This window comes from Ranitomeya imitator, chromosome 2 (genome assembly GCF_032444005.1).
Source record: "Ranitomeya imitator isolate aRanImi1 chromosome 2, aRanImi1.pri, whole genome shotgun sequence".
NCBI lineage: Eukaryota > Metazoa > Chordata > Amphibia > Anura > Dendrobatidae > Ranitomeya > Ranitomeya imitator.
Window position 1 is genome coordinate 628,014,005 of NC_091283.1, and position 15,641 is coordinate 628,029,645.

Consider the following 15,641-nt stretch of genomic DNA (forward strand, 5'->3'; position numbering starts at 1 on the left):
GTTCAGGGCAGCTTCCAGTTGCGGCTGCACAATATAGACCACACGCAAGAGATCATTCTGCTAAAAAGATTTGTTTTATTTTTTTTTATTAAAACACGGAAATTACAAAAAGATCAAATGTGCAAATATTTCCTGCATACAGCAGTCAGGGCATTAACACTTAGATTTCCTCCTTCCTTTGGTGCATCCTTTACCAAACCAGCCACCACTAAGCGCCTCTGATGGCGGCTGGTGTGACCGCACGTCTGGCGTCTCCGCTGCCTTTATGAGTTTACGAGTATGGCTAGCCTCTTCTCCTGGGCGCAGGGGTACAGCCATGGAGAAGATTGGGTCCGTGGACCTAGAGGAGAGGGTGTAGTTAGTAACCCACCATAGGTATGGGCGACACACATGGGACAAGGACACCAGGTCGGAGCTGGGGCCTAACACAACGTCAGTCATGCTACACTTTACATTGTGCCGTCCCTCGGCTATCCCTCCTGGGAATGGATGAGTACATGGACGCTGGGGTGCTCCAGATGTGCTGCTTTATGGGAAATTAAAGTATGGGCTAAAACCTACATAATAAGATCTTAAAGGGGTTGTCCCCTTTCAGAAAACCTTGGTCTATAAATTGCGAGTGTATAAAAAAACAAAAACGGACTGAGTATTATGAACATACAATGAATGCGGCACCAGCTCTCCACCGCCGCTGCAGCCAATCAGCTTAGCGGACTGCAGGACTGTTAAAATGACATCAGCGCTGCAGACAAACAACTATTACTAGAGAAGCGGGGGAGAGCTGGAGCTGCACAGTAGTGTATGTCATAGTCTGGAGTCACAACTTCTAGCCCAAGCGGTTCTGAATGGGGACAATCCCTATAAATGTCAGCAGTGTTTCTCATGGGACTCCGAACATTGCACACAAAATCTGACCAGGTTTAGGTCAGGGAACAGGTGTAAGGGACCCCCACCACACAGGTACCTGGGGTAAAGCTGGCTGGACCCATTTTAGACGGGCTAAGTGACCATGTAGGGTATCCCAATTAATAGTGATAGGAGCAAGACCAGGCAGTGTACATTTTAATGCCAACTCCTTGTGTTCCCCCTAGAGATAAGCGGGAATTTGAGGAATTTGTCCTGGCTAGCTCCCCTCTTCCTAACCAGAACACGTCATCAGACACACTGGAGAGCGATTGGCTGAAGGGGCTGGCCAGCACTTGGAAAACTCCTTCTCAATTACAACATTCTCCCACATAAAATAAAAACTTCGATTCAACATCGGCTCTGGTTCACAAGTGACATTCTGTCACGTGACCTCTGCAGCCAATTAGATGCCTCTTCCCTCACTTCCTTTGCATGAAACGGACATCTGGAAGAAGTGAGAGCTGTTCTGTTGCTGCTCTCTGACTACCTCCGGATGTCAGTTACGTCTGAAGGAAGAGTGAAACAGCGTCTGATTGGTTGCAGGGCTCACGTGACATAACGATGTGCTGATGACTCTAAAATGGCGTTGGCACCAGAGGAGAGTATAAGGCAGTGGTGGCGAACCTACTGCACGAGTGCCAGAGGGGGCACACAAAGCCCTCCCTCTGAGCACGAGCGCCATCTCCTCAAAACTAGCGCCGTCACCACTCTCCTCAGCCCACTCGTAATCTCCCTCGTCACTCATCACTAGCGCCGGCGCCATGGCCACTCTCCTCCGCTCCTAACTCTCCCATCAGGCCGCACGCCATTCCATGAGTCTGCGCACATGAGGGCTGAGGAGAGTGGCAGCAGCACGACTGCCGAGATGACGCACGTGCCCACAGGTAGGGCTCATATATGAAGAGGCCAGATCAGCGTTGGAACGGGCAGAGGCGAGTAGTTTTTTTTTTTTTTTTTTTTTTTTTAACGGGAGGCCATTATAGTATGGAGCATCATGTGGGGCCATTATACAGTAAGCAGCTTCACGTGGGGCCATTATACTGTATGCAGCATCACGTTTGGCCATTATACAGTATGGAGCATCATGTGGGGCCATTATACAGTATTGAGTATCATGTGGGGCCATTATACAGAATGGAGCGCTATGTGGGGCCATTATACAGAACTGAGCATCATGTGGGGCCATAGTACTGTATGGAAGGCAATGCAGGACCCTATTATACTGTATAGAGCACTATGTGGAGCACATTACACTTTATGGAGCACTATGCAAGGCCCACAACACTGTATGGAGGACTATGTGGAACCATTGTACTGTATGGAGGACATTTTGTGCACATTATACTGTATGGAAAGTTGTGTGGGGATTACCTTTGGAAAATCACACTGTGATGGGGCCATCATTCTTTGTTATTCTACAGTATAGACGCTATAGGGCGCTAATGTAGGAGCTGTTTTTCTAATCTAACACTTCAGTATTCCGGTTAAATTGCCGTGTTGGCACTTTGCGATAATTAAGTGGGTTTCAGATTGCAGTTTGGGCACTTGGTCTCTAAAAAGTCCGCCATCACTGGTATAAGGTGTCTGTATTCTACATAGGGGAAGCCATCTGATGTATTATGGCCATCATAAAAGTCAAAGTGGGACGAAATTGCAAATTTGCACACCAAAGATCTTGTGTGTAATAGATAGCACGGATCCTTTGGGCCAACCATTGTTGGGGGCCTCAGCCCACAGGCCCTCCTTATATACCCACACGGTATATATTAATTTAAAAAGAATCACCTGTTATATTCTGGAATGTCCAACTTCAGCTCATCCATCAGACGTCTCATGACCTCATCACATTTTCCATGGATTTTCTGGGTGGCTAGTGCATCTTTAGGTGTCCACTGAGGAAATATATAGTGCCGATGGGTGACAATGGCGCTCCTGATCCTGTCTACACTTCACATTATCACCTTTTACACAGGCAACGATTTATCCAAGGAAAGTTATTTCTGAACAGGCTGTTAGGGATCCAGCACGACAACACCTCAATGCTCCGCGGTGCAGAGTGTGACACTTTCTAAAAAAAAAAATACTGCTATGCTGACAACTAGAAATAAAAAGAATTGACTCCAGAAAACGGTTCTACGTGACATGCAATCCATTGATCATTTATGACCTCAACGATCAGAAATGGCGTCATTCTAGTCTCCAAATAGATGTGACGGTAACCAGCAGATTGAGCACACTGCTTATGTGACAACCATGTAGTACCCGAATCCGTCCTCTTTGTATAGGAGAAATGCAAGAAGCGGCTTCTTGTGTTGCCCGATTGTCACAGCACCAATATTGTCCGATTTGTTTGCTGCAACTTCTGCAGTAAACTTTCATTTTCAGGTCAAAGACGAGAACTCTAGCAAGACCGACTTAAGACAAGAATTTCCACTGGCTCTTACCTGCAAATTTACAATGTAAAGCTTGGGCCGCCGTGTGCTAGGTCTATTCATCCCCCATAGACAGTGGTATTTCTTCAAGATCTGAGGAGGAGATCATGATCAGTCACAAGTAACAGAGCAGGACAGAGCAGTGAGGCGTAAGGGTGAAACATCTCACATGCCTGGTAACTAGAGCCTCTGCATGACACCACGGCAGCCATTTACATTCTGACCCAGGTAAGACGTGGTTAGCTGCAGAAGATCATACATAACACACGAGATTGTCACCTATGGCTTTCAAGCCATCAACAAATCACAAGTCCAATAATGCAGTGACATCCTGACGCTTTCATGCTGGCATTTGTGGTTACACAACAACTGGAAAGTGACAGGTTGCAGATCAATACTTTAATATTGCTCCTTTCAGGATAATCTTTCAGTGTAAAGAGGCTGCCGATCACCCGAGAAAGGAGCAAAACGCTCTTTCACATACAGCGCAAAAGATCATCGTTCTCAGCAGCACATTGTCCAGTGTAAACAGGAACCGTGCTGCCGAAAACAATGGCTCTTTTGCAGAGACTTAATTATGCACCTTGCACAGCGTCTGCCTGTCCAAACAGATAATTATCATTAACGCCTTTGGTCGGTCCATGTAAACTTTTTTTTAGACTTCGGCTACATTCACATATTAGTTTCCATTTTTACATCCTTGTAAAACAGATGGTTGTGTCACCTGCATCTCCCCCAGTTTCGTCTCTCCTTTTTTTTTTCCCCAACACTGAAGCCGGTAGACTGTCTGCACTTTATGAATTAACTCTTAACAGTTGGATCAGTTAAAAACTAATGAAATGTTAAAGTAAAAGTCTGCCTTCAGTTTGTCATCTTTACTGATCTCAGTGAACTTTAATAGACGATTCTAAACTGCACAATGGATGAGAATAGGACTTGTGCTGAGTCCCATGGACCAGAATCCTTTTTAAACCGGATGTGTATATGGATCAATGAAACCACGGGTATGAGCACAGCCGTGTAAAGTATGGTCAGCACCCAGATGAGGACAAATGAATGTGTGAATATAGCCTTTAAGTTGTGTTGTGTGCATAATGGAGTCAGGAGACAAAGGCTGTAGGCTCAATGGACGACAACTATCTCATGTGTACGGTAACTAAGTGAAATTAATACAAAGATTATTTTATGTTTATTAAAGTAAAGTCCCATTAAGACGAGCGGACTATCAGGAACAAGTGTTTCTTAGAAAATTTGTTCACAGATAATGGCTTGTGTAAATAGGCTGGCAATCATCTGACAAGCAAAATCCTCATTCATTGGGCGACAGCATTGCTCAATCATTAACATCATAGACAGACATATTGGATGCGCACACACCATAGGCAGACATTGCTCATGCAGACGAGTGTATAAATCAGATATGTTCATATACATTTTTTAATGTAGATGTATGAAAACTGACTGCAAGGAACATAACACGGATGTAAAAAACAGACATAAGAATGAAAATAGTCTGTGTTTTCTGGACAATTTTAATCATCTGCACCTGGTCTGCGTCACATTTTTTGTGCTTCATGTACCTTCAGGCTGGAGCCGAGGCAGAGAATGACATCGGCCTTTTCTGCAGCTTTCACGGCCCCCACCCAGTTGAGCGGCTGCGACAACTTCCCTCGCTCTCCAAAGTGAACAATAGAGTCTCTCAGCTCCCCCCCACACTTGTGGCAGGAACGGCCAGTGTTGTGCTTGTGAAGGGCTGTCCTCTCCGTCACATCAAACAGTCGCACATACTCTCGGGGAGGTGAACATGATGTGCACACCTACAGGAGAAAGCACACCACTGAGGGCACCACCAAACAAGGGAACAAATTCTTCTAAAACGCCACATGCCATTTTATCCTTACACAAATGAGGTGTTGTCTGATGGAGCATGTTTCCTGGAGGCAACACTTTTTTGTGTACCCTTTTAGGACACACAAATATGATAAGGTTGGGTCTTTGACTCTGGATCCCCCAATAAGAGTAATTAACAAAAAGCATCTCTGTGCAGACGCAACCCCTCCATGCCCTGCACGTCATACTATCATGGCTGGCAATACTACATGACATGCATGGCCAAATGGAGGACTTCTCTGACTGGTGTGCACCAGTGTCATTTACTCCCATTATAACAAGAAGAATAATTTTAGGATTATAGATTAACAGAGTTTATGTTTTCAGGAAAGCTGTCAATATAGTCTCCATAGTGGTTTTGCCGTCTTCCTTAATGGTGCCATATTCCTTTATCTACATAATGGAACTATGTGGATTCTAATGAGAAAAGCTATTAAATAAGCAGTGCAATGTGTCCGCACTAATTAACTACTCACGGCTCCAACTTCAAGCCCAAATGCTTAATCTTCCAAAAACGTATGCATAAGAAGGCAGAATCCCTGGACACTTGGATGTATGCAAGTCAATTAGACCTTCATGTAATAAAACTGAAAGTGAAGGCTGCAGTTAAAGACATTGTCCACTACTTCATGTCTGAACAATTGGGACCTGACACCCAGCACCCACGCCGGTCAGCTGTCATCGGTCGGAAATACCTGCAGAGCTGGCCGTCTTCTAGTATCGGCTGTGGCTTGGTACTACACATCCTCCTCCTATTCAAATCAATAGTAGGCGGATGTGCAGTACCCTGCGGCGACCATTATCAGAAGACGGAGCAGCAACACGAGTGAGAATTTCCAGCTGGCGCCAACACCAACTGCAGCTGATCGGTGATGGTGCCGGGTGTCTGACCCTGAACAGACAGACACTGATGGTCTATCCTAAGGATAGGTCATCAGTGCTAAAGAAGTGGACAACCTCTAAACAAATGCTCACAGACACATAGGCCACGTGCACACGGTCAGTATTTGGTGAGTTTTTACCTCAGTAAGTGTAAGCCAAAACCAGGAATGAAGCAATCTGAGGAAAAGTATAAGGCCACGTGCACACGGTCCGTATTTGATCAGTATTTTACCTCAGTAGGTGTAAGCCAAAACCAGGAGCGGGTGATAAATACAGAAGTGGTGACGTGTTTCTAATAGACTTTTCCTCTGATTGTTCCTCTCCTGTGGGGGGCTCATTCTGTATATAGGGGAAGCAGAGTTAATTTCAGCTTATTAGTTCAGCCCTCCACAAGTGTCTCTCATGTAGCCTCTTGGGAAAATTGCCCAACCCTAGTCTAAAAGGTCCTGTCGCTATTGATGACACCCTCTAGAAGGTTAGACAGATATGATCCTGATCCAGCAGCATCACCACACCGTACATACACGCCACTTGTCACCAAGGGCTAAGAATCTATTCTACTATAGATCATCACATTAACAGCGCACGCACAGAAAATATAGCATTTCACCAATAGGGCCTGATGAGGTGTACAGCAGTCCGTTATTAATCAGGGAGCACTGCTGGCTGCTGTATACAGATGCAGATACAAGAGACCTGTTCAAAACGGACGAGAAACTGAGTCTGCCATGCGCTTCTCTTAACCGAACGGCACAATAAATTAACTCTGTGATCTTATGATTAATAGTAAAGATGACCGATCACTGAAAATAGAGTAGCATATTCAGGCAACAGGTTCACTTTCACACCCTTCAATAGCACGTTATTCAAAATCACAATCAACAAGCCGAGCCAGTCCTTACCTCTATATACATGTTTCCGTGGACTTCAGACGTGGCGTCTCGTGGTAAGCCGCTACGAAGATGAAGCCCGTCACAATTTTGCGAGACTACATGCTGCACCTAGTAAGACCATATATTTTAATAAAAATGGTTGCAAGATCCAGAAGTCATCATATCTGACTTATGGGAATATGTACAGCCATACGACAAGCTGTCACTGCAACCTATGGGCTGGCGAGGCACTGGGTAATGCACCAGTCTGGAGCTCACAAGGCATTACACAGTGGTCACCATAGGGGGAGGGGAGTCGTAGACACCTACCAGCCCAGCTCTGTGTAATCGAGCAATGCACATGTGTGTAAAGGTCGGCTGCGCTTCACTCAGATCACCAGTGCTGTGAAATAAAGAGCACACACTTAATAAAAGTCCCCATTGGAAATGTCTGATGAGAAGATTCACACATCAAATCCCCTCACCTCACACTCCTGCCCTTATTCAGAAGGGTCCACACACCACTTGGTCCACGATAGTCTGGAATGGCAGCTGCCTAGTAAACAAAGCAGACATTGTTTATTATGTACGTGTTACCATGACTGGAAGCCATCTTCTAGTCTAAAACGTTTTAAACCATAAACACTAGTCACAGCCCTCATTAGCATAGGGAAAGCGGAGGTTCTAAATGCTTTTGTGTTTATTTAGAATATAACTATAGGATTAGTAATGGATAGATTTCTTATAGACACCTCTCCATTACTAATCCGTGGGCTTGATGTCACCAGACAATACAAAGGTGACATCAACCACATAAATATTACCCCCCTTGCCATCTAATAGATGTGTATTTTCAGGATGGCTGCGGGCTGCTATTTTTAGGCTGGGGGAGGACAGGTCAATATTCATGGCCCCTTACCAGCCTGGGAATACCAGCACCCAGCTATCTGCTTTAGCTAGGCTGGTTGTCACAAATGTGGGGAGGGACATCATGCAGTTTCTTTAAAATCATTTAAATTAAAAAAAAAAAAAAAAAACAGCTAGGCACCAGCCTTGCTAACGCTGACACCTGAGGGTTGCAGCCCACAGCTGTCAGTTTTGTCTGGCTGGTTATCAAAAATACAGGGGAACTCACACCGTTTTGTTTTTTTAATTTATTTATAATACAGGCAACAGCTGATGAATATTCCCAGCTGCTGACTGCTCTCAACGTTACTAGATGGCAGAAGGTCTAGGCTGATGAGAGTAATAGTCCCATCAGCCGCCGCCTGCTCTCGCTGTTATCAGTTAATTATTACTCTCAACATTCTCCCCTGCTCGCCGACAGAACAGGGGAGAATGATGAGAGCAGTCTTCAGAAAATAGTGCTGGGGAATAGCGCTAACTGTACCGCTGCTTCCCGTGTCATCCGTGTGCGGATACGTTTTGTGGTCCGTGCTGCTGTTAAAAAGTGGATATGTCAGCGTATTTTGCCCACAGACACATGGTCCGTGGAAACACACTGACATGTGCACAGACCCATTCACTTGAATGGGTCTACGTGTGTAAGTGTCTCTGGTACGTATGAAAACTGTCACCACACGTAGCGGTGACACTGACGTCAGAAAGAGGCCAGACTAAAATGATGAGTGCAAATGTACATTTTCTTTTTTCATTGGCCCTGCCTGGGATATCGTGACTGGAGGAAAAGGTGGGGTGAGTGGACAGTTTACAAATGAGGATGTAGGGAAAATCTTTGTATATTAATCATTCACTTTTTTATGTAACAAATAATATAATTAACATCTACCAGATGTAAAATCTAACAATCGAGCATAGTTTGTCCTGAGCCCAAAAGAAGATGTCCATGCTATGTTGACTACCGCACATCCAGTTGAAGTCTATTGAGACGCACAGTCGGGTCTGTAAGCGGCAAAATGGAGGCCAGCGGCTGACATCAGCGTGCACATGACAGGGGAGGCAAATGGCAGGGAGGTCATGCTCTCTTGTTGCATACTGAAGTCGGCGGCCAGCTTCAGAAGAAGATGCCGCACAGTGGGGGAGCGGAGGGAAAGTGAGCATATTATTATTATTATTTTTTTTTTTTAAATCAGTGGCCATACTGCTATGTGGATGACTATGGGCTGAGCATTATACTATATGGAGGACTATGGGCTGTGCATTATACTATAAGGAAGACTATGGGCTGTGCATTATACTATAAGACTATGGGATGCATTATACTATAAGGAGGACTATGGGCTGTGCATTATACTATATGGAGGAGTATGGGTGTCATTATACTATATGGAGGACTATGGGCTGTGCATTATACTATAAGGAAGACTATGGGATGCATTATACTATAAGGAGGACTATGGGATGCATTATACTATAAGGAGGACTATGGGCTGTGCATTATACTATAAGGAAGACTATGGGATGCATTATACTATAAGGAGGACTATGGGATGCATTATACTATAAGGAAGACTATGGGCTGTGCATTATACTATAAGGAAGACTATGGGATGCATTATACTATAAGGAGGACTATGGGATGCATTATACTATAAGGAGGACTATGGGCTGTGCATTATACTATATGGAGGACTATGGGCTGTGCATTATACTATATGGAGGACTATGGGATGCATTATACTATATGGAGGACTATGGGCTGTGCATTATACTATATATTTTTTATATTATATGTATTATTATTCAGAATGGGGCCTAAATCTTGCACCAGGGACCATAAGACTCTAGTTACGCCACTGCTCCTTACCGTGCTGATCCCAGCTCCAGTGTAGATCACCATATCCTCTGCTCCGCGTACAGCTTCTGCCAGCTCCAAAACCTTTTTCTGAAGGATTTCAGCTCCATCAACAACCTAAAAAAGGCACAAATATGAATCACAATGTATATTCACTACATAATTAGCAACTTTTGTTCTGTGCTCTATGTTGCCACGTGAAACACCAACAATATCATCATCAGCATAACTAATGTATTCTCCAAGAGGACATTGAAGGTTTTTTCTTGCATAATGTCTAATAACTTACAACACTGATATAATGTAATGCACACATTACACAGGCGATACTGCCATGCACACATTACACAGGCGATACTGCCGTGCACACATTACACAGGCGATACTGCCGTGCACACATTACACAGGCGATACTGCCGTGCACACATTACACAGGCGATACTGCCGTGCACACATTACACAGGCGATACTGCCGTGCACACATTACACAGGCGATACTGCCGTGCACACATTACACAGGCGATACTGCCGTGCACACATTACACAGGCGATACTGCCGTGCACACATTACACAGGCGATACTGCCGTGCACACATTACACAGGCGATACTGCCGTGCACACATTACACAGGCGATACTGCCGTGCACACATTACACAGGCGATACTGCCGTGCACACATTACACAGGCGATACTGCCGTGCACACATTACACAGGCGATACTGCCGTGCACACATTACACAGGCGATACTGCCGTGCACACATTACACAGGCGATACTGCCGTGCACACATTACACAGGCGATACTGCCGTGCATACATTACACAGGCGATACTGCCGTGCACACATTACACAGGCGATACTGCCGTGCACACATTACACAGGCGATACTGCCGTGCACACATTACACAGGCGATACTGCCGTGCACACATTACACAGGCGATACTGCCGTGCACACATTACACAGGCGATACTGCCGTGCACACATTACACAGGCGATACTGCCGTGCACACATTACACAGGCGATACTGCCGTGCACACATTACACAGGCGATACTGCCGTGCACACATTACACAGGCGATACTGCCGTGCACACATTACACAGGCGATACTGCCGTGCACACATTACACAGGCGATACTGCCGTGCACACATTACACAGGCGATACTGCCGTGCACACATTACACAGGCGATACTGCCGTGCATACATTACACAGGCGATACTGCCGTGCACACATTACACAGGCGATACTGCCGTGCATACATTACACAGGCGATACTGCCGTGCACACATTACACAGGCGATACTGCCGTGCACACATTACACAGGCGATACTGCCGTGCATACATTACACAGGCGATACTGCCGTGCATACATTACACAGGCGATACTGCTACTGACGTGTATAATGGCAGTATCACCCATATAACGTATATACAGTATTATCACCCATATATAATGTTAGCATACGCTAACGGACTGCATTAACGCAATGTCCAAAAAGGGATCGCGTTTAGCGATCGCGCTAGCGCAGATGCCCGATCTGCGCTAGCGAGAACGGACCCAAAAACGCTGCAGACAGCGTTCGAGGTCCGTCACAAAATGACGGAACATTGCTAACGCATGCCAAAAATGGCATGCGTTACATACATTGCGGTCAATGGGTGCGCTAACGGATCCGTTACATTGCGTTAGTGGCGCTATGTAACGGATTCCGTTAGCGAACACCCACTAACGCAATGTGAACCTAGCCTTATCCGCCAGAACACACAGCCTGTGATTGGCTGCAGCGGTCAAGTCACTTTAAGCAGTGCAGCATTAATAATCATCCAATGAGTCGCTGCTGCAGCCAATCACAGGCCGCTGGTAGGGCACTGCTCCATCCATGCTGGACGCATCCCATCCCCCGCTAATGCCTGGCATAACCCTTTCCTGTCCTGGGGGTAACTGCCCGCTGACCACCGTGCTCCGCCCGCACACACTGACCTCCTGCTCCCGGTACCGCAGCCGTTCTCTCCGCTGCCGCTGCCTCTCCAGCTCCTGCACCAGCTCCGCACAGCTCTCCAGCAGCTCCCGCTCCCCGGGACTCCGCTCGGCCGGCCGCTTGTGCAAAATCCGGGAGATCTGCAGGAAAGCAGCGGGTCAGAAGGTGCAAAGCTCTGGGTCCATCGGCCGTAGCCGTGAGACCGCGCCGCCATACCTGTCTCCGCCGCTCCCGGTGCTGCTCGCGCCGCACAATTTGTTCTCGGGCTTCTGCTTTCCGCTCTGCACGGCCCATACCGGTAACTTGGAAACACCTTCCGCTTCCGCGAGCGGCTCCGAACCGGATGAGACGTCATTCCTGCTGCACTGAGGGGCGGCCACGTGACCGGCAACAGAACGCGTAGAATCTGCCCTGAGAACGGCCCTCCTAGCAACCAGAGTCTAACTCTCACAACCAATCACATTTCAGCTCTCATTCGTACAAAGCAGATTAGCAAATATAATCTGACACTTGATTGGTGGCTGGGCACAGTTGTGGCATATACACAGGGGGGCATACGCCTATGTCAGGAGCACTAGCCACTGACACTCCATGGGTGGCCGCACATATGTGTATGGAAGATATGGAGATTAAAGTAGAGACAAAAACTCAAATACACACATGTTTATACATATAAAAAAAATTGATCAATGGTAAATCACCTGTAACCAACATTGTTGTTCACAGAAACATATAAAAATAGTTCTGGTTTCATCTGTAATAAAAATAATCAATTTTTCATCTTAATTTTAATCCATATGTCTCTGTTTTTATATATCAGTGGTTTTTAAAATTTACGAGACCAGTTGTCTATGTGAAAGAATTACGATATATATGTAAAAATCAGATGGTTTAAGATGGGAGAAACCCCTTAAAGTATGATTAGATTTTTTGGGGCAAATTAGGGCGTATTCGGAATAGGATATGCACTGAGCGTAATGGAACGGACACATTAATTCATCTAAAACCTGGATGTAAGACTAGTTCTATTCAATTCTAGGGGTCTGTGTGCCGTCAGGTTTTCAAAGGGATAACTCAGAGACAATAAATCTCATGGTCCAGTCTTGGACTGACCCCCGGAGAACAGGTAAATGCCCCGGGGGGCCCCTGTGGAGGAGGACATCACTCGTTCCCCAACATGAGCAGCAGTGGTCTCATTTGATTTCCTTTGTATACAGAGGGGCAGCATCTCATTACTCATGTGACAAACTACCCGGACTATTATATAGGATCAGAGGCAAATTTGTGAAAGAGGGTAATGTAATATTTGCATGTAGGTTAACAGTGGGCCCCCAGAGCCAATGTTAGGCTACTTTCACACTAGCGTTAACTGCAATCCGTCACAATGCGTCGTTTTGCCGAAAAAACGCATCCTGCAAAAGTGCTTGCAGGATGCGTTTTTTCCCCATAGACTTGTATTGGCGACGCATTGCGACGGATTGCCACACGTCGCATCCGTCGTGCGACGGATGCGTCGTGCTTTGGCGGACCGTCGGCACAAAAAAACGCTACATGTAACGTTTTTTGCTGCCGACGGACCGCTTTTTCCGACCGCGCATGCGCGGCCGGAACTCCTCCCCCACCTCCCCGCACCTCACAATGGGGCAGCGGATGCGATGAAAATCTGCATCCGCTGCACCCGTTGTGCGGCGCTTACAACGCTAGCGTCGGTAACCTCGGCCCGATGCACTGCGACGAGCCGAGCCCGACGCTAGTGTGAAAGAAGCCTTACTGGGGGTCCTTGTCGTCCCACTCTGACACTGCTGTGGCAGGAGTATTCCCGACTGAGTCTGTGCACTTAGCTGAACATGTAGATCAGGAAAAGTACCCGGAGTCCTTCACAATATATCTCATTGATAGATCAAGCATTATTAATCCACAACTATCCCTTCCCGACTAGTTCTAAACTTGAGGGAACAATAAAGTACAGTAACCAAATCAGAGATAGGCAGGAGCTAATACACAGTATGGGGATATATTTATTAACGATCTGGTAGCAGGTTTACAGAGTAAAATATCGATATTTGCAAATGATACAAAACTATGTAAAGCAGTCAATACAAAACGGGAAACCACAGGGTAAATCTGACATGAAGGAGGACTTGGGGATCCTAGTTAATGATACACTTACCTGGAGCATCCAGTGTCAAACAGGATCATGGGGTGCATTAAAAGACATCTGGATACACATGATGAGAGCATTATACTGCCTCTGTACAAATCTCTGGTTAGACCGCACATGGAGTATTGTGTGCAGTTTTGGGCACCGGTGCTCAGGAAACATATAACGGAACTAGAGCGAGTACAAAGGAGGGCAACATAATAAAGGGGATGGGGAGTACAAAGGAGGGCAACAAAATTAATAAAGGGGATGGGGATTATATCTTACAGTTATTAGTTTCCTTAGAAGGACGAAGATCTGGGTATTTATTCTGTGACAGAATATAGGCTGAACTGGATGGACAAATGTCTTTTTTCAGCCTTGTTAGTAAGGCTAGGGTCACATTGCGTTAGCAGCAGCCCGTTCAGCGCATACACTAACGGGCTGCTGCTAGCGCAAGTGCCTGCGCTACATCACGCTATCGCAGATGGAGCTTCTGCTAGCTCCATCTGCGCTAGCAGTGACGGACCCGGAAACGCTGCAGCCAGCGTCTCGGGTCCGTCACTCAATGACGGCGCATCACTAGCGCACGCCCATTTTGGGCGTGCGCTAGGCGATGCGTCCGACATTGCATTCAATGGCGGCGTTAACGGAGTACGTTACACAGCGTTATGCCGCGGTGTAACGTACTCCGTTTAACGTTGCCCCTGAACACAATGTGAACCAAGCCTAACTATGTTATTATGACTGTGTCGTGGGAAAATGTGCCCTACATCAGTGTGTCTCTACTCATCCAATATCTTCTGGCTGGTCTCACGCCTACCCTGACTCATATTTATTCCCGATGTGGTTAGTGTGCCCACCAATTTAAGTGGGGGTTCAGCAAACACATTTTATTCTGTTGGAAAAAAAGGCTTTTTTTTTACTGATCCATGCATAGTCTGCTTGCAATAAAATGACATCTGAACATGTCCATAGGGTACATAGTCTGTAATGGGTACATGTTGAAGTCAGAGTGAGACACGGACGGTCATACGCTTCTCCCTTATTAAGGAAACGGTTATGTCCTGTGTATTGAAAAAAATGTCTTTTATCATGCATAGAACCTTACAGGCACCAAGGTGCAGGGTTAACATATTGTAATGTAATTGGGATAATCATAATATGTGCAATTTCAGAGTCTTATAAGTACTTCGTTATGTGGTTCTCTCTGTGTTTTTGGAGAATTTCTCATACTCCTGCACTGACTAGAAGAACTTGACTATCATATTAAACAGTGTCAATTTCTTTTAGCTGTGCAGGGATTAATCTGCTCTGCTGAGAGCTCCTGGAAGCTTTCCTGTTCTCAGCTGTGCACTGTTAGCCACTCCCATCTCCTATATATTCTAGGCCCCGGCTGCACTCATTGTCAGAGAAAGCTTATGTTGCATGCAGGGCCGGACTGGGACTAAAATTCAGCCCTGGCATTTGAAGTCACACAGGCCCACTTGTCGCATGGTGACTGTATAATATCTTTGTACACTTGTAGGTTACAAGAAGTGAGGGGAGTGTAACACGACTATATAACATATAATTATAGATGCATCAAAAAAGTAACTCCGGCACACAGTAAAAGTCAATTCGATTCACACATGAATTTATTAGAAATTTCAATAATATTCTTCATCCAAAGACTATAAATTTAAACCGCATACGTAGTGAAAAAAAGGGACAATAATACTCTCCAAGTAGTAACTTCACAGTAAATTATTTCAACGTTTCGGCTTGTGAGCCTTTT

At 45.8% G+C, this 15,641-nt stretch overlaps 1 protein-coding gene across 1 annotated transcript; it reads right to left on the bottom strand.

The window, feature by feature from the left end:
• Positions 1–55: 55 nt before the first annotated feature.
• Positions 56–12,082, bottom strand: SIRT7 (sirtuin 7). The gene is given in 11 exon segments (XM_069752539.1): positions 56–340; positions 2,692–2,798; positions 3,351–3,431; positions 4,919–5,155; positions 7,013–7,111; positions 7,313–7,385; positions 7,468–7,538; positions 9,750–9,854; positions 11,727–11,864; positions 11,941–12,031; positions 12,033–12,082. Coding segments are annotated over 11 exon segments (1,236 nt in total). The 5' UTR covers positions 12,080–12,082; the 3' UTR covers positions 56–153.
• Positions 12,083–15,641: the final 3,559 nt, after the last annotated feature.